Raw genomic sequence first — 25,677 nt, 5'->3', positions numbered from 1 at the left:
GTTAAAAGTTTTTCACAATTTAGCAGGAGTAAAAACGCATTCCGAGTATACAACAGTGCCGTTCAGGTATATTAATTGGCAAATTAGACCAAACAAATGAAACTCCTGGTGCCTAATATTACCGCATTTATCAACCCACAAATATGACTATTTACCGAACAATCCACCAAAAAACCTAAAATATGCAACTTCGAGTAACTAAACAAAATATACATCTCCAAAATTAACAAAATCAAAGATAAAAACAGATAAAATCACCCAAAATCGGCCGAACCGGGTTTCCTGGCCAAAAATTCGAACAATTTCAAACCACCCGTTGAACTAACACAACACCGAACACCCAAGGCTCCTCATCACTAAACCGAGGCATACAAACACGGGACCAAGGCTTCTACCCCAAACAATCGAGTAAACTACGATATAAAATTCGATTGTCAACAAAATCATAAAACGAAAAGGGTTTCGACCAGACACTTACTTTTTTGAACTCCTCGTGGGGGATCGCGGCGGATTCGCGGTTTTTCTCACCATTTCGCTGAACAAAATGTCTTACTGCTGATCGTCGAGTTCGCGAGGGACGATTTCCTTCTCGAAGAACTAGGGCTTGAACGGAGAGTGAGTGAGGGGAGTTAGGGAATGTTTCAGTTTTTAAATCGTGCATATTTTCTGTGATTTTTTTTTAAAAAAAAATCACAAAATAAGATACGCAGTATTTAAATGGAATTATCTAATCGTATACTGGGGGTAGAGCGGGAGGTAATGTAGGTATATATTATAAAATTGGGAGTATTTATTAATCAATCGTAAGTACATGTTGCATATACAATTGTGATTGAGTAGAAAATACAAGAAGGGAGTTATAACATATCTAATCAATAAAGTAGGGACTGCAGATCAATTAATTTACAATGGGGACTGAATTGCAAGCAAAATACACTGACAGGGATTTTAGTCCAAGTCTCCCTTAAATTTATTGTTTATCAATAATTATTTGGTAATGCTAGTCTTAAATAATTTGTAATAAAAATAATATATTTTATGTATATTTTAAAAATAAACTACCCTCATCTATGATTTGTTTCTCTATTATTCAATTTTTTTAGAATAATAAACATATATGAGAAGTGTCGATAAGTGTTATCTAATGGAAAAATAAGCTTTAATTCTTTTATTGATCCATTTTCAATTAAATATTTTTTTTATTCGTAAGATTATCCCAATTTTTTTTAGCATGAATGCCTAATGATAAGAAAATTATATTATCATCAATTTTTAAATTTGATGTATTAGATTTAAATGAATGGTTATCTTCATTTAAATTGTTAATAAGTTTATTAACATTATTTTCTTTATTTAAGTTTTCTTTGTATTCAAGATGTTCAATATTATTTGTATCTAATTGATATGAATTTCTAAAAGAACCTATGTTCTTGTTTAAAAATCTATCAATAGTTCCTCTTTGTGATTTTATAAATTATTCTTTTTACTTTTCCTTTTCACTATCTGATAAATGTTTTTTAGGTAACATCCTTCAATATAATAATTCTAAAAATAAATAATAAGTTATATAAAAAAGCAAAGGATAATACCGCATGAATATTTATACAATTTAAATACCTCGGAGGACCAGAGAGCATAAGAGCAACTTAGCTGCAATTTTCTAATTATAATTAAAATCTTCTAATTCCACGGGAAACAAATAATTAAAATTTAAAATATTATCAAATCAAAAATCAATTTACTTATAAGTTACATTACAATAACAAAAAAATAAATAAGTAAACAAAAATAGTAATTTTTAAAATATAAATTTGCACACAACGCACTACACTCGAGTATACTGCACATAAAGTCAGACAAGCAACCCTAAAAACAAATGTTACGTTCATTCATAAAATAATCCATTAAATAAATAAATAATAATAATAATAATATGACAAACTTACCTATATATCTAAAAAAGGTCCTCCTCATAAATCAGAATCAGATAAATATGTTTAAGATCTAAGAATTAAAATAAATTGTCAAAATGAAGAACATAAGAACTAAAATTTGGTAGAATTTTTTTTTGTTGAAACTTGAATTTAGAAACTCAAAATCTCAAATGTAAAATTATGGCAAATAAATTTTTCAAAAGTCCATATATTTCATGAGAAAACTTACCGTTGTTTCATTTTAGCTAAAGAAGGAAAAATGAAAAAATGGGGAAAAATCGCAAGGCCTTGCTTTCTTCTGGCCTGTGGCTGAGTTGCTCTGTGTCATACGGAGTGTTTCCGCTTCTAGCATTTGTCTATTTTGTTTGATTTTGATTTCAATAGATTTATATTATTTATTTTATATTTTATTACATAGGCCCTAAACCCTAAATCATATATATAAAAAAAACAAATAATTATATATAACATATACATTACTTACATAAGGATATTTTGATCGGTTATTAGACATAAAAAGTGAAATTTAATAACTAGATACTTGGTTTGTGCTTATTTAATAATCTTTTTGATTTGTGAAAATTCTTTAGTTTATTTATGTAATAAACCTGCCCCTAACAAAAAAGTTATTCTTAAGTGTATCAAGAGTAAGAGTGCTCTTTTTAATGAATAAGAGAAAGATACTTGATACTTTATCTTCTTATCTGGAGACCCTAGTTACCGATGATAGGAGTAGTCGGAACATAGATTGAGATAATATGAATAACAAAAAAAACGGAAGAATAAGTAAATCAATACTAAAATACAAAGATCTTGAATGTCATCATTGTGACAAACAGAAACAAATAAAGACATATTGTTTCAAGTTGCAAAATTGCCTAAATATTTCTAGGGTAAGGCACTATATAATAGTGTTTGCATTATTAACGTAACTCTTACAATGACAATGCAGACAGATGTTCTTGATAGAGTTTGGCATGGAAAGTAAATTTTTATAATTATTTCTAAGTTTTTAGATGCAAATGTTTTATTCATATATCTAAAGATGAACGATCCAAATTAGATGTCGAGACTAGATAATAAATTTTTATTGGCTATAACAATGGTGAATGTGGCTACATATGTTATGATCTGATCCCGTTGAGAAAAAAGTTTTCATTGATGTTGTTTTTATGAAGGATCAAATGATTGAAGATATTGACACGACATATAAGTCAAAGTTTCAGAATGAAGACTTGATTATTTAGATCAAGTTCTTGCACCAAAAATTAGTGTTTATGAAAATCATGTTATTGACCATTATGTCATTGATGATTCTAATATTGATTCTGATCATTATGAGAGTTCTATCGATATGACATAAAATTTAGTGAGAAGTGCTACCCGAGATACAAAATCATCTACTAGATATTTATCCACGGAGCATGTGCTCTTGACTAAGAATGAAGAACCTGAAGATTAAGAAAAAATTATATGGAGTCTTGATAAAGAACAATGAATTATTGCTATAAAGAATAAAATGCAATTCTTACATCTTAATGACACTTAGGAATTAATTGAGCTTCCAAGTGATAGAATAATCTTGAAAATAAGTGGATTTACAAAGTAAAATAAGAAGAACACTTATTCTCTCCTTGATACAAAACTAGGTTAGTAGTTAAGGACTTTAGTCAGAAGTATAATATTGACTTCAAGGAGATTTTTTCAATAATTTTCAAAATGGCTTCTAGTCATGTCATCTTGGATTTGACTGCTTGTTTTGACCATAAAATGGAGCAGATGGATGTCAAGACTATATTTCTTCATGGTGTTCTTGAATAAAAAATTTACATGGAGCAACACAGATGTTTTGTGGTGAAAAGTAAGAAGAACTATGTGTGCCAATTAAACATAGTTTGCATGGACTTAAAAAAACTTTCATGTTGTGGTATAAAAAATTTCAACATATTATGATTCAACAAAAGTACAAGAAAAATGATGCAGACTATTGTACTTTGTGTAGCGGTTTTCTTGTAATGATATTATCATTTTACTTTTTTTTTTTTTGTAGATAATATGCTTATTGTAGGTTCTTCATTATAAAAAAATCTACAATTTGAAGAAAATGTTGAGTAAGCACTTTGTGATGTAGGTTTTGGGGCTAGAGAATTTTTGGAATAAATTTTTCTCGTAATAAAGAAGAGAATAAAATATGGTTGTCCCATAAAGCGTACATTGAAAAGGTGTACAATGGTTCAGCATGAATAAGACTAGATTTACTTCTACCCTAATTGCTACTTCATTTGAATTGAGTGTGAAATAACGTCCTTTAAACGAGAAAGAAAAAGAAGACATAAGACGAATTTTTTATGCCGCAGATGTTGGTATTTTGATGTAAGATACAATGTGTACTCTGTTAGACATACCTTATGCAGTTGATGTTGTGAACCGATTCATTTCGAATTCGGGCAAAGAGCATTGAAGTGCAATAAAGTGTATTTTGGGACATCTTTGGGATACTTTGAGTATGATGTGGTGTTTTGATTCTAGTAAACCGATGTTTTTTGGTTATATAAATTCAAATATGACCGAAGATTTTAATAAAAGAAAGTCTACTTTTGATTACTTGATAATTTATGCAGGAGGAGATATTTCATGACAATCCATATTGAAAAAATGTATTGCACTATCTTCCACAGAGACAGAGTTTATTGTTGCTACCAAAGAGCTGTTGTGGTTGAAAACTCTTGTAAGTAAGATTGATTTCACTCAACAGAAATATATTTTGTATTGTAACAATCAAAGTACAATCCATCTCAACAAAAATTTCATAGGAGATCAATATTTATTGATAGAACATATTATTGGATTAGATAAATTTTTTATATGTCCTCTAAAAATTTTCTTAGAGACAGTCAAATTATGCAGGTTGTAGTTGATAGCCTCTGTCCGCATAGTCGGAAGTAGAAGAGATGGATTTTTCTTATATGTAAGAGGTCCAATAATTTATTTTGAGTCCAAAAAGGTGTGAAAGTTCATATCTTCATTGTATGCTCTAATTTCACCTTGTGAGAGAAGTTGACTTTGAAGAGAAAATTTAGAACATAATTGAAATCCACACAATAGAGAGAATCAAAATTAAGAAAAGATTTCTTTAACTCGGTTTTGATCAACTATCTTTATCATCTTTGATATTTTTCAATAACGTTAATTTTTCATCATCTTATTTGTTTGGTTCCTTTAATTAATTAAAAATATAGCAAAATACTACTGATAAAAATAAACATTTCCTCGTAACAAAAAAAAAAATATATGTAAAATATAATTGAATTCATTATCTACACTAAAAAAAAATCATGTAAAATATAATTGAATTCATTATCTACACTCAATGAGAATTATCTACAATCAATGAGAGTTCAAAATCCAATTGATGTTATATTAGCACAATAACTCAAATTGAAGAAATAATGAATAATGATAAAATTGATATGACCAACCAAATAATAAAGATAGTTGTATTAATAATAAATAAATTCTCCAATAGATAATGAAATTAGACATTGAAAAAATTAAACAAATATCTATTGAAAATGAAAATGACAATATCAAAACAAAACATATAATGTGAGAAAAAATAATACTTTTTTTTTTATACTATTGAGACCCACAAATCAATAATGAAGATATCATAAACAACTTAGAACAAGATAACATATTAACATGAATGGCATTTTTTTGTTGGCATCTTTGTTTGTAACATTGTGACACATTGTGTATAAGATGCACTAATAAAAAGATATATATTTATAAAAGTTGAATTGTGATCACATATAGAATCAAAAAGTTATTACATTGTGTATAAGATGCACTAATAAAAAGATATATATTTATAAAAGTTGAATTGTGATCACATATAGAATCAAAAAGTTATTGCTTATTTACAACGTAATCTAACTTTATAATAATTTTTTTTTTAACTCTTTAACTAAATTTATAACAATCTAATACAACATCAATCTAGCTTAATAGTGAAAGATTCACAATTGAAAAAAAAAATAAAACTAAGATCATGTGCAATGCAAGAACCGATTACGTGTTCTTTAAATTTTTCTCTATGTCACGTCATACCAGATTAAAAACTCACCAAAAATCAATTTAATATTTTAATTACATTATAGAATCAAATTTCGCATTCCTACAAGTTTTTGTCTCTTCCGCTGAGAAGTTATAGCTCAACCGATTGAACACTCATTGATAATGCTATGAGATTAAAGGTTCAATTCTCAGGGAGTGTATCTAGACATGTGTGTGGGGGTTAAAATAAAATTTCTCTTTATTCTATATCAACAAATTTATAATTTTATTTAATTATATAATATCCTCTCATTCCGTAAAAGTTAGTCTCATCTCTTAGTAAAATTATAATGTCCCATAAAATAATTGTCGGAAGTTCATTGTAATTTCGGAATCCAAGCCGGAGTCGGACTCTCTTTTAAGGCTAAATTTTATTTTGGTCTTTTGGTGTAAAAGGTAAAAAAAATTGGGTTAGAATTTGGAGGTAAATTTGATTTTGGGCCATTTTGGGGTTCAAGAAGAAAAAAAATAACTTTAGTCCATAGTATTCATAAAAATAAAGAGAAGAAACAGGTTTCAGAGTGTTTTTTTCTCTCATTCGCCAGCAGCCCTTCTTTTTTCTTTCTTGAAAATTTTTCCATCAAAGCTCCCCTTCTTGGCTCTTTCTTCTAAGGTAACTAGGATTAATCATAGTTAAATAATATGATATATATACTATAGAATTATTTATTGATTTTATGTGATAGTTTTTAAATTACTTCTAAATGAGTATGTTATAAAAATGTTTGATTTTGCTATTTTTTTAGATAGTTTATTAGATGTTCATTAGGGCTTATGTGGAAATCATTATGGTCTTTTAAATTTTAAAATATTTAAATAGGTTAGAAATTCTAATTTTGCCGTAATTTAATTTATGTCTTTTAGAAAAGAGAATAAGACTATCTTTGAATATTTTGATTTTTTAGGTTAAATTATCTTCTTTTTTTTATTTTTTTTTGATAACGGGAGAACTCCCAACCGCTACCTGAAAGTGCATATTGGATAAACCCCTAACCGAACCTAATACATTACAAACTAGGGTTAAGTTATGTCATTTTGAATGCACATATTGTGCAAATGTTTTTTTGGAAAAATAACATCGAATTTCAATGAATTTGTTGGATTTTAATATTTTTTTTAGCTATTAAATGAAAATATTGATAAATAAAAAGTGTTTTATGAACAAATTTGAAAGTTTTGGTTTAGTTTCCAATGATTATTATTATTATTTTTTTTTATAATATGTTACATATCAAATGGATTTTGAGCTAATGGTCCTCCAAATGGATAACAACTTGATCCCTCTGTCACGTCATAATCGACGTGAACTTTGTTTTGTTGATTTGTAATGAATTCCATGAATTGGAGATTGCTACCTATCATCTCTATGACTTTGAGTATTTGTTGATGTTGTTGAGTATTCGGGGTTTTTGGAGCAGGTCGTTTCTTTGATGCACCATGTGGACTGGATAATGACTTGTTGCTTTGAGTAGTAGATGGCGGATTTTTTGGAATTTCTTTGAGTGTCTTTGTTAGCTTTTTACCCGTCTGAAAAAAAATAACTTTAAATAATATGATATATATACTATAGAATTATTTATTGATTTTATGTGATAGTTTTTAAATTACTTCTAAATGAGTATGTTATAAAAATGTTTGATTTTGCTATTTTTTTAGATAGTTTATTAGATGTTCATTAGGGCTTATGTGGAAATCATTATGGTCTTTTAAATTTTAAAATATTTAAATAGGTTAGAAATTCTAATTTTGCCGTAATTTAATTTCTGTCTTTTAGAAAAGAGAATAAGACTATCTTTGAATATTTTGATTTTTTAGGTTAAATTATCTTCTTTTTTTTATTTTTTTTTTATAACGGGATAACTCCCAACCGCTACCTGAAAGTGCATATTGGATAAACCCCTAACCGAACCTAATACATTACAAACTAGGGTTAAGTTATGTCATTTTGAATGCACATATTGTGCAAATGTTTTTTTTGGAAAAATAACATCAAATTTCAATGAATTTGTTGGATTTTAATATTTTTTTTAGCTATTAAATGAAAATATTGATAAATAAAAAGTGTTTTATGAACAAATTTGAAAGTTTTGGTTTAGTTTCCAATGATTATTTATTTATTTTTTTTTATAATATGTTACATATCAAATAGATTTTGAGCTAATGGTCCTCCAAATGGATAACAACTTGATCCCTCTGTCACGTCAGAATCGACGTGGACTTTGTTTTGTTGATTTGTAATGAATTCCATGAATTGAAGATTGCTACCTATCATCTCCATGACTTTGAGTATTTGTTGATGTTGTTGAGTATTCGGGGTTTTTGGAGCAGGTCGTTTCTTTGATGCACCATGTGGAATGGATAATGACTTGTTGCTTTGAGTAGTAGATGGCGGATTTTTTGGAATTTCTTTGAGTGTCTTTGTTAGCTTTTTACCCGTCTGAAAATAATGGACTACTGTTTGTTGATCACAAAATTGGATGTTGAATTGGTTCCACCATTTGATTTTAAATTCTTGAACCAATGATAATAGATTGAGTTTGTTGATAGCCTACAAAAATTTGAAGGACCAGCAAAATATCCATGGAACTTTGAATTCGACGTGATATAGTATTGGCTTCTGGAATTCTTCATTTTTGGACTTTTTGTTGATGAGTTGAAAGCCAAGTTGAACCTCGGGAGGAATTATACCATTTTCTTTTTTATTATGCATTTTGAATAGGCTATGCGGTCTGGATTTTGAGAATCTTTGGTATGAGTGAGTTCAATTGAATCAGAATCTACTAAAATGAGTTTATAAAAATTTTGGATTTTGATGGGATCATTTGTGCTCCAGTTACATCCCGTTGGGAAAAGTCTTTGGGTGAATTGTTTAAGGGTATCTATGTCAAGGATATCTTTGAATCGGGTTAATGTGACATGTTCAGTAATATCTTTTCTAAAATATGAGGAATTAGTTGTTTGTCTAGGTGGAGTACGGGGAGCTTAAGTTTTGTCCATATGTTGATTTTGTGGTTTCGAAATAGTTTGATTTTGAGAAGATTGAGCGGCTTGAGTATAGGTTAGTGGGGGGGAAATCGAAAAATGGTTGAAACCTGTTGCTTGTAGGAATCACTATTTTTGGAATGAGTTCATAATATTTTGCTTTTTGAGTTGTAGATTGAGTTGGAGTGTTCATACCTATAGAAGGAAAATTATAGTTAGGCAATAAAATAATTTGATACATTTTTTAGTTCTTTTAATTTTGTACGAGCTTTTAAATTTAGGGTGTTCTAGTACCCTCTATCATCTTTTGGAAATAAATGAAGGTGTTTATTTATGAATTCTAAATTATATTCAAAAAGTTTTAAAAAATGAATTAAGTGGGCTTTTAATTCCATGAGTTGGGATAAATTTTTTTTTTCTAAGTCTATATAAATTGAGGGTATGGTTAAAAGGAATGAATTTAGGAGGTATAATGGATTTGGGTTTATAGTTTACCATTACCCTGTGAAAATTCCCGAGTAAGGAAATCAGACAATGAATTTAATGAACCATTAATGAATTCAATTTCAAAATAAAAGGCAGATAAGATAGCTTACCATCTAGCAAACATTTGTTTTGAAACAAGATTTTGAACATCTTTTTGTAAAATTTCTTTTGCAGATTTACAGTCAAATTTTAATAACTTTTTTTGAAATATAAATCATCTTGAAATTTGAAAATGCATAAGACAATGGATAAAACCTCTTTTTTAATTGTTGAATAATTCTTTTGTGGTCCAAATCATATCCCTGAATGGAATCTAACTAACTATTCTTTTGATTTTATTTTTTGTGTTAGTATTCCTACATAACCTATGTCAGATGCATATGTTTCCACTATCATGAATGCATGAGGGTTTGGAATACCTAAACATGGTAGGACTTTAACTTTTTCTTTTAATACTTGAACAATTTCAGTGTGTTGATTAGTCGATAGGGGGGGGGGAATTAGTTTGTAATATTTGAAATAAAGGTTGACAAGTTTGTCTCATATTTGAAAAGAACTCAACTACATAGTTTAAACATCTTAAAAATCTTTGTAATTGGTTGTCTTTTATTTCATTGGAAAATTTATCTGCAAAGTCTATGGCTCTAGTTATTGGTTTAATAATTCCTATATGAATTTCATGCCCTAAGAAACAAATTTGAGTTTGGAATAATTTCATTTTAGATGATGAAACCGCTAAACCATTTTTTTTCTAATTATGTTGAAAAATGTTTGTAAATGCTTAAAATGTTGATCTATATTTTTTGAAAAAACTAGAACGTCGTCTACATATACTACTGTAAAAGTGGAGTAGGAGTTGAAAATATCATTCATTATATGTTGAAATTTAGAAGGAGCATTTTTTAATCCGAAAGACATTACATTCCATTCATAATAACCAAAAGGGACTCTAAAAGCAGTTTTATATCTATCGTCTTCGGCTATTTGAATTTGTCAATATCCAGATTTTAAATCGAATTTTGAAAATATTTTTGCATCATATAACCTGTTTAATAGATCTGTTTTATTTGGAATAGGATATCTTATCAATAGAAGAACTTTGTTTAGGGGTTTGTAATTAATAACTAACCTTGGGACACCACAGTTTTTTTCTGCATGATTCATAACATAGAAAGTAACGCACGACCATGGTGACTTTGAGGGCCTATTGAGTGTTTTTTTATCTAAAAGACTTTGAATTTCTTTTTTGTATGTTTGTAATAATTCTTGGTTTATTTGAATTGGTCTAGCTCTTGTTGAAATATTTTTTTTCTATAAAATCTTTTTCATATGGAAGATTAATAATATGTTTTTTTTTAATCCCAAAATGCATTTGGAATATTTGCACAAATTTCTTTTTTAAATAAATTTTCTACTTCTAATATTTTCTTTTGAACTAATGAATCTTTTATTATTTCTTCTATTGATACATAAGATTGTTTTCTTTTAGAAACATGATTTCTTTTTCTTTTTGTTGTATTAAATTTATCTGCTTAAATATAAAAGATGTTTGAAGTAAAAATAATTTTTTTTGTTTTACGAAATGTAAAAGTCTAAAAGTTATATTTTTTTTTCCATAATATTAGTATGAGATACATTGACTTTCGGTAGTAAATGAATATATTTGAATTAAAAAAGGAGTTTCTAAAATTATATCTTGACTTATATCATTAATTATATTACATATGTATCCTTTAGATACTTTATATTTTAATTTTAAAGGGGCTCCATTTGCTGTTAATAATTGTTTATTAGTTTTATCACAATATTTTGTTGGAATAAGACCAACTTTTATGTAATTTTGATCTGTCCCGCTATCGCAACAAAAGTTTCTTTAAAATCATCATTGCTAGAGTAATCATAGCATACCATTTTCTAAAATTAATTTTTTCTATTACTTGTAAAAATTGAAATTCGGGGGGATTTGTGTTTCTATTTTTATTTCTTTAGAAGGTGGGTTTATTGAAGATGTATCTTCATTAATTATTATAAATGCAATTATAGCTTCAATTTCTAGATATTTTATTTGGAGTGAATTAATTTCTTCTTTTATTTTATTAATTTGACTTTTCAATATATTTATTTCACTTTGAATATCTTTTGAAGAATTCTTTTTGGTTAAAGGATCTATGAATATTTGTCTAAAACTTTCGATAAACTAAAATGTTCAACTAATTTAACAAGTTCTTCTTTGAGAACTAGATCTTTTAATATTTTTAAATAATCTCATTTGATCACGTTTATATATATTCTAGACATAGTATTACATGAATTTTCACTACTTGATTTAGATTTTTCTCTTTCCTCGTCAGATCGTACTAATAATGAAGCAATTTTTTTCTTTTAAATCAGTTTCTTAAAAAATTTCATCAACTTTTTCTTTAATTTGCATTTATCTGCTTTTGTGTCTTACCTTTCCACATATTCAACATGTTATTATATTATTATTATTATTATTATTATTATTATTATTATTATTATTATTGTAATTTTATTGAATTTTTGGATAACCTGAGAACTCTCAACCGCTATCTAAAATTGTGTATTGAATAAACCCCTAACTGAATCTAATACCTTGCAAACTAGGGTTAAATTATGTCATTTTGAATTCACATATTGTGCAAATGTTTGTTTGTCAAAATAACATCGAATTTCAATGAAGTTGTTGGATTTTAATATTTCATTCTTGTTTTAGCTATTAAATGAAAATATTGATTTAAAAAAAAAAAAAAGTGTTTTATGAACAAATTTGAAAGTTTTGGTTTAGTTTTCACTATGTTGCAAAGCATGATTATTTGGCCAACATTTTATTGACTAGATGGTTAAATATTTATAAATAGGATGTTTCGAGTTGAATTTACTTTAAGATTTTTTTAATCGCATGTTGTATATTGAGTTAAATTGTTAATTGAAACTACTCGTTGAGTTTGATCAACTCGTCAATTGTATGGGATGATAAGACGTAGTCTTCCACCTCTATACATTGCAAATATAAGAGAGTATACTGGTATTTTAGGATAATTAGCTAACTTCGAATTAGAACTCAAATGGGCTAGATCGTGGCATCGAAATAATAGATTTGCTTTTGGGTGATTCCGAGGTGCACATCATCCACCATGGAATGGTCGTTAGACCATCATCCGTGATATAAATATGAATTGTCTACAATCCCCTATTAGTATGTTATGTATGAAAATAGAGGGTTTGACAGTTGTGCGTCCCTCGCAAAGTAATAAATAAGTTGTCATATATGTACTTTGTCTCGAACATTTATGAATCATTTATGGAGTTCATCAAGGGTTGTGATCCTATAGTTGCTATATGTATTTGTATGATGTGTACAAGCGAAGCAATAAAGTTGGTAAATCGGGTCGAACTTACCATAATTAAGGCCTAGTGGAGTTTTTTATTTTTCTTTTATATGTTCATTAAAATTATTTGAAAATTAAAAGGGAGACATAAGGAGTCCCGTAAGGGATGATCTGGTGGTGTGGGGGTTGGACGTGTGACCGTGGGGTCATGGGTTCGCCTAGGTGTGACTTGCCTGTCGGACCTAGTGTTTAGTATAATACGATATATATATCGATACCGTTTAAACGGATAGTTCGGCATACTGAATAATCGGTACAGTACAATATAAAATATAAATCATACCGAATTTTTGGTATACTAATTTCTTGGTTCGATAATGGTATGGTAAATTACCATGCCAAAAATTTTGGTACAATATACGGTATATATTTCGGTATGCTGTAACGAACCAGTCCTAATATTTTCGGTGTGTAAATATTTTAAAATATGTTTAAGATGTTTTTTAATTTACTACTAATATTTTAAAAAAGTTATATATTAATAAATAGTGCTAATTTTGACTATTTATATTTGACCTAAATTATATATTGTTATGAGAAAACGAGAAAGAAAGCAAATAAAGAACACAGAGGTTTTACGTGGTTCGGTGACGGTGTGTCAATCTACGTCCACGGGCAGGAACCGGAGAGATTTTATTATACTGATTCAGAGATTTACAATATGTCATCCGACTAAGAACCATAGTTGTCTATTTATAAGCACCCCAAAACACCCTAAACCCTAAGTCCATTTGTTATTAATTAGGATAAGCCCAAAAGGAACCCTGCCAATTGAAACAGCCCTTTCGCTTTGGTTTAGGGTCGGGTAGACCGCTAAATCCAAGTCACGTTTCAACAATCTCCACCTTGACTTGGAGTTTCTCCAACCGCCAAAGGTTCGTCAGTATCTCTCAGTCGTCTCCTTCCTGCCAGATGCCCCGAGAAGGCTTTACCTCCTACGAATATTCACCAAGTTCAAGCAATGCTCAAACTTCTCCGTCGGTAGCGCCTTTGTCAACATATCAGCTGGATTGTGTTCTGTAGCTATTTTCTGAATAGAAAACTTGTCTTCCTCCAGAACATCATGGATAAAATTCAACCTTACATCAATATGTTTGGTTCTCTCATGATACACTGGATTTTTAGCCAAACTCAAAGCACTTTGACTATCACAGAATAACACCGGTTTCTCCACCTTCAGACCCAAACTCTGCACCAGACCATGTAACCAGATACCCTCCTTAATACCTTCAGTCATTGACATGTATTCCGCCTCAGTCGTCGACAATGCAACCGTAGGTTGTAAAGTAGACTTCCAACTGACTGCACATCCAAACAGAGTGAAGATAAAACAAGTTAGTGATCTTCGTTTCACCAAGTCACCCCCGTAATCAGAGTCTGCATAGCCAACAAGACCATCACCATGGCCTTTATCATCATATACCAGACAAATATCAGACGCTCCTTTCAAATATCGCAAGATCCACTTTACAGCTCCCCAGTGAGCTTTACCCGGATTAGCCATAAACCTGCTCACCACACTAACCGCATAAGCGAGATCCGGTCTTGTACATACCATCGCATACATAAGACTTCCAACTGCACTTGAATATGGAACCGTCTTCATGTAACTAACCTCTTCATCTGTAGCCGGTATAGTGCTTCGATCAAGTTTAAAGTGTGCCGCCAAAGGGGTACTTACCGGTTTGGACTGATCAACAGAGAATGCCTGCAAAACTTTCTCAATATACTTTTCTTGAGAAACCCACAACCGTCTTGCTTCTCTATCACGCCAGATCTCCATACCAAGTATTTTCTTTGCCGCACCCAAATCCTTCATCTCAAACTCACCCTTTAGTAGAGCCTTCAAGTCATTAATTACAGCCATGTTCTTAGCTGCAATTAACATATCATCCACATACAACAGCAGATACACAAAGGAATCAGTAGAAACTTTCTTCGAGTAAACACAGTTATCAAACTGATTACGAGTATAACCATTAGACACCATGAATGAGTCAAATCTCTTGTACCATTGCCTCGGAGATTGCTTCAAGCCATACAGAGATTTCTTTAACAAACATACCTGGTCCCCTTTAGAACTGTAGAACCCCTCCGGTTGAGACATGTAAATTTGTTCTTCTAGATTACCATGAAGGAATGCTGTTTTTACATCAAGCTGCTCCAGCTCCAGATCAAAAGCACCCACCATTGCCAAAAGAACCCGAATGGTTTTGTGTTTCACCACAGGAGAAAAGACTTCATGGTAATCGATTCCTTCCTTCTGTGAAAACCCTTTTGCCACCAGTCTCGCCTTGAACCTAGCAGGTTCAACACCAGGAATTCCCTCCTTTCTTTTAAAGACCCACTTGCATCCCACTGGCTTCACCCCTTTTGGTAGTGCAACAAGATCCCAAGTCTTGTTCTTTTCAAGAGACTGCATCTCTTCATTCATTGCCATAATCCAGGTTTCTGCATCTTTACTCGCCACAGCTTCTTTATATGTCTTTGGCTCATCAGAGCCAAGATCATCACCAACCGCTAGTGCATAAGCAACAGAATCCATGTCACACGTATTGACACATCCTGCAAACCTAGCTGGTTTCTGAATATTTCTCTTTCCCTTTCTTGCTGCTATGGAATCTTCAACCCCAGTACCAGCGTCATCAGCTTCCCCCTCAACCGGTTTCCCTTGAGGTTTTGACTGATCTGGTTGATCGGATTGATCAATATTATTATCCTGCTGCTTTTCCTCTAACACAACTCTGTCAGGAGTCTCAAACTCCACCCTCTGGTTAGCACCACAATCTTTTGTACCTGCAATACTTTCACAACCTCTACTCTGATCAAGCATAGCAGATTCATCAAAGGTTACATCTCTGCTAATAAGAAATTTACCAGGATTTTTACCTTCTGTACACCACAGTCGATAACCTTTTACTCCTGTTGCATACCCTAGAAATATGCATTTTACCGCCCTCGGCTCCAGCTTACCATCATTCACATGAGCGTATGCAGGGCATCCAAATATTCTTAAATTAGAGTAATCAGAGGGTTTACCGGACCATACCTCTTGAGGAGTCTTTAAGTCAATTGCAGTTGATGGAGATCTATTAACCAGATAGCTAGCAGTGTTTACTGCTTCAGCCCAGAATTGCTTAGACAAGCCAGCAAATATGCGCATACACCTAGCACGCGCCATGAGGGTTTGATTCATTCGCTCTGCAACTCCATTTTGCTGTGGTGTGTGTCGTACAGTGCGGTGCCTCACTATACCTTCTTTCTTGCAAAAATCATCAAATGGAGCGTTGCAGAACTCCAACCCATTATCAGTTCTTAGAGTCTTGACCTGTTTACCCGTCCGTTTTTCAACCATGGTCTTCTACTCCTTGAACTTCCCAAACACCTCATCTTTAGTCTTTAGAAAGTACAACCAGACTTTTCTCGAATAATCATCTATGAAAGTGACAAAGTAAGAACACCCGCCCTGCGATTTCACCGGAGAGGGACCCCATAGATCTGAATGAACATACTCCAGAATTTGTTTTGAAGTGTGATGACCGGTACTAAACCTCACCCTGCGTTGCTTCCCTTTTACACAAGCCTCACAGAATTGAATTTTACCTATCACATCCCCACCAAATAAACCCTGCTTGCTCAACACAGACAACCCTAACTCACTCATGTGACCTAATCGCCGGTGCCACAAATTTGTCCTATCATCGTGTTTATCCAAGGACTGAGATACCGCCGCCGTTCCCATCACTGAACTGCCCTGTAGAAAATATATTCCATGCTGCAGTTTTCCCTTCATCATTACCAGCGCACCTTTCAGGACTTTCACCCACTCACCTTCACCATGATATTTTAAACCATTCTTGGCTAAGGTCCCAAGAGAAATCAAATTCTTTCTGAGTTCAGGAACATACCAACAGTCAAATTTCCTGACAGTACCGTCATGCAATTTTATCTGCACTACCCCGCTCCCTTTTATGGCTAGAACCCCATCATCACCTAACTTCACCGTTCCATTCCACTCCTTAAAAGAAGTTAGTAGATCACGAGAGAACGTCATATGGTGAGAAGCACCGGTATCCATAATCCAGGAATCAGCAGTACTAGCACTACACGCTGTCAGAACTTCACCAAAGTCCCCATCATCAGAACTGTCTTGTACCACAGCAGCACTGCTGCCACTGTTACTAGAATCAACTTTTGTATTTCCCTTCTTTTGTGGACAATCCCTTTTAACGTGCCCTTTCTCCTTGCAAAGATAACACTTAACTTTGCTAGAGGATTTTGATTTTGAACGCGACCTCCCATTCCCGTTACCCCTCTCATGTGGTCTTCCCCTACCTGCAAACAGACCTGAACCAGAACCCTCTTCCAGAGAAACCTTTCTTTTCAATTCTTTGGACATAAGGGCATCTTTCACATCATTAACAGAAATTGTAGTTCTACCATATAGCATAGTATCTACAAAATTCTCATATGAACCAGGTAGTGAACACAATAAAATTAGGGCTTGGTCTTCATCATCTACTTTAACCTCAACTCCTTGAAGATCAAGAATGATACGGTTAAAGGTATCAAGATGATCCTTTACCTGAGTACTTTCGGACATCCGGAGGGTGTAAAGACGTTGCTTCTGATATAGCCTGTTCGTGAGGGAGTTGTTTTGGTACTTCTCACACAGTTTATTCCATAACCCAAAAGCCGTTGTCTGATCTACAACCTCCCGTAACACCTCATCAGTAACTGACAGCAAGATCGCGGAATGAGCCCTTGCCAAAATCTCCTTATTTACCTCCTCCTTCGTGTCTTTAGGAAACTTGTCTTCTCCCTCCAACGCAGCCGCACATCCTTGTTGAACCAGAAGTGCCCTCATCTTGACCTTCCAGAGCGTGAAGTCATTCGACCCATTAAACTTCTCCAGATCAAATTTATACGAGGACATTTTCAATCAATGGGATATGGCTCTGATACCACTTGTTATGAGAAAACGAGAAAGAAAGCAAATAAAGAACACAGAGGTTTTACGTGGTTCGGTGACGGTGTGTCAACCTACGTCCACGGGCAGGAACCGGAGAGATTTTATTATACTGATTCAGAGATTTACAATATGTCATCCGACTAAGAACCATAGTTGTCTATTTATAAGCACCCCAAAACACCCTAAACCCTAAGTCCATTTGTTATTAATTAGGATAAGCCCAAAAGGAACCCTGCCAATTGAAACAGCCCTTTCGCTTTGGTTTAGGGTCGGGTAGACCGCTAAATCCAAGTCACGTTTCAACATATATTAATAAATAAAAGTTGAATTTGTTTAATTTTAAACCAAATCAACTCAAACCAGTTTATTTAATTTTGAAACTTTTTTATTCCATCTCTATTTCAATTTTTACAAACCAAATGCAGTCGTAGAATTTACTAATGGCAAACACCAAACACAGCCCCGAAATGATACTATAATGAATCCGAACAGGCACCTTAATATTATTATTATTATTATTATTATTATTATTAATAAAATAAAAAAGGAAAATGATTTAAGAAGTCGTAAATGTATGCCAATTGCCCTTAGCCTCGTTGAATTCAATTTTTGATTTCCCACAATAATTAATACCTCCAAAAGAGGACATTCGACTCCCCCTTTCCCTTCCACTCTCCTCTACCTTCTTCAACCCTAATAACCAAAACTTCTCCAACCCCAACCCCAACCCCCATGGAATTGGACGCCACCATCGCCGCCTTAGAAATGGCGACTCTCCCCTCCGTCGTCGAGCCTGCTCTTGTCGTCACCGAAGACATTCTCGACTTCAGTCTCGACGGAACCGATGAATTGAAGCCTGGCGCTTCCACTTCCTCCTCCTCCGGCCGTCTCAGCCTCTTCCCTGTAAGTCACCCGCCCTGTTCTGTGCTGTTTCTTTCCGACTTCGGCGGTGACTCGCTTTGAACCGGTGTCTCTCTGAGTCGACTCGGCCGAGTCAGCTCTGAGTCACCTCCGAGTTCTGTTAATGGTTGCCTGTCAAGTCAACGTTGTCGGCTTCTCCGCGTTCACTCGTTTCTGTGGACGAGTTTGCCCCTCCCACCCTGCAACCCCTAGGGGTGTTTCTGGAATTGTATATATTTTTTATTTTATTTTATTTTTATTTTAAAAAATAAATGGGAGGCATTGTTGGCGACAACGGAAATTAGCTGTAAAGATTAATGGTGGAGTCCTCCTTTTCTATGTGCATAGCAATCATGTGGGCCTGAGGCCATACGATAAGATATGATTTGATATAATATATATATATATATATTGAGACACGATTCTGCACTGCATGTGCTCTCTCAATCTCAATTAACACCTAAATATCTATCAAATTCAAATTATAATTATAATTTTTTATTTTATTTCTGAGGTAGCTGTTCCATTGGTGTGTTTGAATGGACAGAAGACATTCCTGAATGGAGATAGCATTATATAGCCCACGTGGAGTAATTTGACTTTATTGTAGCATAACATCCAAGAACTTGATTGATTGGGGATTTGCTACCTGTCACCCAATTTTGAAAATCTGTTAAAATGCCATTGTCTAGCTGTATCTGCATTGGATTGATATTATTCGTGATTACATAATAGGTTTTCTCATCCCAGTACGTGATCACATTCTTTTGCTTTGCAAGTGAAGATTTTACTCGTCTTTTTGTTGATTGCTTGATTGAGTAATGGCTTTTTTCATTCAGGAGTTTGAGGAGGAACTCGAATGGCTATCGAACAAGGACGCGTTCCCGTCCGTCGATACTTGCTTCGGGATCTTAGCCGACAATCCGGAGCTTGTATTGCTAAACCATCAGAGCCCAGTGTCGGTGCTCGAGAACAGCAGCAACAGCAATACGACGAGTAGCAGCGGCGGTGCTACCGTCGCGAGCTACTGCAGCAGTCTGAAAGTGCCCGAGAGCTTTCCCGTTCGTTCGCGGAGCAAGAGGCTGAGAAGAAAGAGGTCAGACTTAGTCGGATTGTTCAGACAGCAGCATCATCATCATTGTCTGTGGGCGACCCAAGTCTCTTTCAAGACTAAACAAGAACGGCCGGAAACTGTGTTACCTACAACGACGAATTCCAGGGGAGCTGGCATTGGGAGAAGGTGCTTGCATTGCCAATCTGACAAAACACCGCAATGGCGTGCGGGTCCTATGGGGCCGAAGACGCTATGCAATGCTTGTGGAGTGAGGTACAAGTCGGGTCGATTGCTTCCTGAGTATCGTCCTGCAAGTAGCCCGACGTTCTCGAGCAAGCTGCATTCGAATTCTCATCGGAAAGTGGTGGAGATGAGGAAGAAGAAGCAGTTACCGGTGGCGGTTGGTGAGAGTTGTGGATATATATAGGAGGAGAGATATAGAGGATATAATAGGTTAGAGAGAGAGCAGCAGCAGCAGCAGCAGGGTTAGCCATTGTCTCATTTTATTTTGGTGGTTTCTTTCTTCCTTAAAAATTAACATCGTATTTTTATATTTATTTTTGTTTAGATGATGAGGTTGTAGGATTTGTGTATGTGTACTTGAAGCAATTAGCTAGGTGGGGGTGGGGGTGGGGGTGGGGGTTAGAGTTGTTGTGGAGTACTATGATATATGAGTTAGTAGATGGTTATAGTGAGTGATTGTGTTTCTCCTTTCATCCAAATCTTGGCAATTAAGCATGGAATTTTGGTGGAAATTTTATTTTCAAGATAGAATGGTTTGGATGGTAAACCACTTGTTCATAACATAGAAGCATTGTGGTGGTTGAGGAGGCGGTGGCGGCGGCGGCGGCGGGCATGGCACTAGAGACCTCCGAGGAGGTGGCGATCAACACACTACTAAAATTTTACTTTTTAACACCTTATTTGAGTCATTTGGAGATATTTCTTCTTACGCATTTGTTGGGCTTTGTTTTGTAAGAGCAACCGCAGTGGCTACTTTCGAAAAAGCTTTGGAAATCTTCTTTAAAAATGATAATGTCAAAGGCTTGGAAAAAGACAATGATTGAAATTGTAAGTTGCTACCCATTTACCTTACACAAAGAAAATCATCTCATTGTATATTTCATAGTCTCCAACCTAATGTATTGCTTATCTTCCACAACATCTTTTCTTGTCGTGTGAAAATCTAGCCCATGACACAGATTTTTTGCCCATAAAAAAAAATAATAAAAAAAAAATAAAAAATAAAAAAAACCACATAAAAGGGAATTCTTATTAAGGTTTTCCTTTTTTTATTTTTTTTGCCCATAGAAAAAATCTTGCACAAACACATCATTGTTAAATGGGAAGATTTCTTCGTCGTCTTTGTCCAAAACACAGATTTATTTTCTTTCAATGACGCAATGACACAAAAAGGAATTGTTATTAAGGTTTTCCCTTTTTCTCTAATTTTATTTTCATTTCTGTTTAATCAAGGTATACCTTTTCTATTTGTAGACAATGACAATAATTTTAACATTCTATTATGATCTTGGTCTAAATTAGATGAAAAATTAAATTATACTACATTCGTTCAGCACTAAAGGACTATATTTACTTTTTGCGTATTGATATTTGGATATTAATTATTATATCTTACAAATTAAGAGAAAATGATAAAAATATCTATATTAGTGTTTTATAATACTAATATAATACATTTGTATAAAAATTTATAGAATTATAAGGATATTTTGAATGTTAAGTACAATAACACAAAAGATAAATGAATCCTCAAAAGCTGACGCGAAGAGTAATTTATTAGCAAGTAACGATGTCCACATATTTAAAAGCATCTATGCACAATCAACGCAATAGTACCGGGAAGGTACAAACAAAGATTTAGGAAGAAAAAAGAAAAAAAAAAAGAAAAATTAAAGAGCGAAGCCGCATAAATTATAAATCACAATAAAGAGGTAGGGTAAATTATGCAAATCTATTTTTATTTCATTGCTAAAAATTGTAGTAAGTATGTGCATAGGGCTATTGATTGTTGGCAAAAGAAATATAACCATACAAATCAAACACATCTATTGAAAATTCTGACGATAAAGAAATTGAAATTTTACTTTGCAAATACTTGGTTTTTGTTTACACGTTACTTTTGAAATTTTGGCATTATTCAATTTTGTTGGACATGATCGCCGAACTTAGTGATATAAGAGGTCAATTCCTTCGAGTTTCTTGACAGCAAAACTAGACAACCATAAATACAACTTCTACCACAAGATTATTTTGTAGTTATAACACCCGTGTGTGTAAGTGAAACACATGATGATGGTTGGAAAGTACGAACATAAATGAAAAACGATATTTGTTGATCTAGTTCAGTATTAAAACTTACATTTGGAGAATATCAATCCAATGATCATCCAATAAAATCCATCTCCAAGTTCATATGGACTCGATACATCCAACAAACATACATCACAAAGTATTATGTCCCCTTACTATCATTCCTTAGTCATGCACAAAAAACTGAACGTTACACTACAATAATAACTCAAGAGACCACTTAACTAGCTAAAAGTAAACTTGTTTACTAGTTGCTCATCACCTTTCTCATTCGTCTTAATAATTTCACAATTCCATCGAAAATTGAATGTTTTTTCCAAAACATGAAGGGATGGAAAAACACAAATAGAGAGTTTAAACACTAGTTTCTCTCCCTCAAAATTTAAATCTTCTTCAACTACTCTGATCTAGTCAACCAAGGCTGATTTTCGTCTAACTTACGGGTAAATAAACGAAGACATTAAATATTTCCCAAGAATTTTGAATCGATATTTCATTTCTCTAGAAATGAGTGTGCACGAGACAATTCAATTTTGTCCATTTGTCTTTGGTTCTTTTATGTTTTTAGCTAAACAAAAAGACTTTCTTCTTTGATGTCGATTGTAAAGTCTGATAACAAATTTGCATCTTACATGTGCCAAAATAGGAAATATTTGTTTTTTACTTTCTTAACATTCTTTTTCATTTTGGCATGTGATACAAGGCACCCAAAGCAACAAGAACACAAACAAACTCATGCACCTATCATCAACCATTCAAGTGCGAAATGTAGTTTGTTCAAAAGTTAATAGTTATAGGCCTTAAAAAGATAAAAAACAACAAATAACTTTTATAAAAAAATTAGTAAAACACGTTGACTAAACAGAAGTTATAACATCTACTTCATACAAATACAAACAAAATAAGGATAGCAGAAACAAAACTCTCAATTCCCCCTACTTATAGTTGTTTTTTCTTTTGACTTGCAGCAGAGGCAAAAACATAATAGTCATAAGAATGCATCATTCCCCTCATCACCAACTTAAACTTTATCATCGTTCACAAGAAAGGCAGGGTGGCGTGGCATCAAGCTAACAACTTGAGTAACGTTCTTTTTCTATGCAATAAGGGCGAAAAACATTGTATTTTGGTCACGTGTTACTTCTTATAGCAGTTCACAACAACACTCCCAACAAGCATCATCATCTGATGGCTCACCATCACCAAAATTATTATGTAGGCGCTTCAAATTGGATTGAGCGAGGAATGAACAAACACGGATCACCTCTTCATTTTCCTCTGGATAAATTTCGTGTGAGTGCAAAAACAAAGTTATCAAAGCACGACAAAACAATTGTGTCGAATTGCTTCTCGAATCTGATGTCAATTCAAGAATCATCGTCATTACAACAAAACCCAAGTTAATCCATTCTCAATGATGATCAACTACAAACAATAAATTACCCATCTTGGAACTTATTGTAGTGTCATTTGTGGTTGGATAAATGTTGGTACTATAGAGGCGGTACATGCATTGATATTTCAAAGTCAACAATGCAGAGGCAAGGCCAATCCTCCCGAACCCAATGGATTTTCCTGTAGACAACATCCAAACAACTTGTCATGCGATCTCCTCCATTAAGTACGATGGAATCCGACTTTCGTCATTAACGGGTAGTTGCAACAATGCATTGATCATCGAGGGGCTAAATTTCTGAATATGTCCACGGACAAAAGCGGGATCAAAGATCTTAAAGGTCAAATTTGCATGATACTTTATCACAAAGTGAAGACAAATATGTTCCACTCTACTAGCTCAATGAAACGAATGTTTCTCCTCCAAATAAGTAGTAAAAGTAGAATTTGTGTTCATAACTTTGTTAAGATGAGCTTTAACAATAATGTCACGAGTAGAGAAGGTCTTAATGGTGTACTTTTGGGTAGTAAAATGATAGTAAATGTCATTGAAAACATTCTCAACTCGAAAAGTAGAAGGTTCTTCTCTTTGCTTCTACTTAGTAGTACAAATAGTGTTCACTACTCACTTCCTTATACAGTTAAGGATTGGATTGAAAGACGATAAATCCTATAAAAAACATCAGCTTTAAATAGTTGTTCTTCCACAGGTCTAAGATCATCAATCTCATCTTCTTCTTCTATCAAGCATGATGAACAAAAATATTATGGTGATTTAGGCTCTGTTTAGATAGCCTGATTTGGACTAGTTCACACTGTATACTTTCAACACAGTTTAATACTCCCTCAAAATTTACTTTGATTTTCAAAGTTCCATTTTGGCATTAATGAGGTGGGTTTCATTCAAATAATTGGGGCCCACCACTAATAATATATTTAATATGTTATATTAGCTCGGTCCGGCTTTAAAAAGCTTATTTACTTTTTGTGTGTTAATCTTTAAATATTAATTGTTATATCAAAACGTAGTACAAAGAATAAAAAAAATTACAAAAGTATTTTCATTAGCGTCTTATAATACTAATATAATGACATTTGTAAAAAAAAAAATTATAAAAATATAAATGATATTTTTAATATTAAATATAATCACACAAAAAATAAATATAACCAGAGACATAATATTATATAAAATATAATTATAATTGGGCCCAACACTAATAATATGTTTAATACTCCTTTCATCCCATGGAACATGACCTTTTAGTCACGAATACAGTATTTAAGGTAATATAATTTGCTAAGTTAATTATAAAATATAAATTGTTAGTATTTTTAAGATAAAAATTAATATATAATTAGAAGAAATTTGAAATAGATACTTAAATATTTTAAATACTATATCTCAATAAAATATATATAATATAAATATTATTTTATAAAAAATAAAATTTTATATAATACAAATAAATAAAAATATATATACTTATTTATCTATAATTAACATAAAATGATTTTATAAAAAATGAAATTTTTAAATAAAACTAAAAATATTTATTTATCGAAAATAAATACAAATAAATCTTTTTGAATAATTTGTGTAAAAAATTGAAATTTAGTTAAATTAATTTATATTTATTAAGTATATCTAATATTGATATAATTTTTTTTTTAAAAAATAGAAACAAATCATCCATATAAAATAGAAAAAAGTAGAGGTAAAATAGAAACAAATCATCCATATAAAATAGAAAAAAATAGAGGAGTCATCCTGACACAGTATGATTCATGCACAATTTTATGTCCAAAAATGATGGAAAACATAATTTTACATTAAAAAAAAAAGATATACAATCAAAAAATAATTCTTTGTAGTCCAAATAATTAGTAGGCAGGCAGGCAGGCAAGTTGGCGTATCTACCTTCCCATTTCCCTCTCCCCCTACCTCTTTTCGAATTTCTTTAACCGAACTTACTATTCTATTAAATATACAATTCCCAACAACCCAACTTGACAAAATGTAACTCAAAATTTCTATCGTGACCTACACAAAATATATACGTATATATATAGAGAGAGAGATTTACTCACATA

General features: G+C 32.5%; 1 protein-coding gene across 1 annotated transcript; it reads left to right on the top strand.

Annotated features, from left to right (window-relative positions):
* The first annotated feature begins 18,489 nt into the window (after positions 1–18,489).
* Positions 18,490–20,494, top strand: LOC127253096 (GATA transcription factor 1). The gene is made up of 2 exons (XM_051277531.1): positions 18,490–18,803; positions 19,640–20,494. Exons 1-2 carry the CDS (start codon positions 18,633–18,635, stop codon positions 20,279–20,281), a joined length of 813 nt encoding a protein of 270 aa, XP_051133488.1. The 5' UTR covers positions 18,490–18,632; the 3' UTR covers positions 20,282–20,494.
* Positions 20,495–25,677: the final 5,183 nt, after the last annotated feature.

The sequence above is a fragment of the Andrographis paniculata genome, unplaced genomic scaffold (genome assembly GCF_009805555.1).
Source record: "Andrographis paniculata isolate CXL003 unplaced genomic scaffold, ASM980555v1 Contig49END, whole genome shotgun sequence".
NCBI classification, from domain to species: Eukaryota; Viridiplantae; Streptophyta; class Magnoliopsida; order Lamiales; family Acanthaceae; genus Andrographis; species Andrographis paniculata.
The sequence above is the reverse complement of the archived record's forward strand: the minus strand, read 5'-3'. Positions and strand labels throughout refer to the sequence as shown.

Excerpts from the sequence above, each read along its gene's own strand:
- LOC127253096 (XM_051277531.1), top strand. The coding sequence starts at position 18,633 with ATGGAATTGGACGCCACCATCGCCGCCTTAGAAATGGCGACTCTCCCC. Across the intron at positions 18,804-19,639 it reads GCCGTCTCAGCCTCTTCCCT|GAGTTTGAGGAGGAACTCGA; the intron begins GTAAGTCACCCG and ends TTTTTCATTCAG.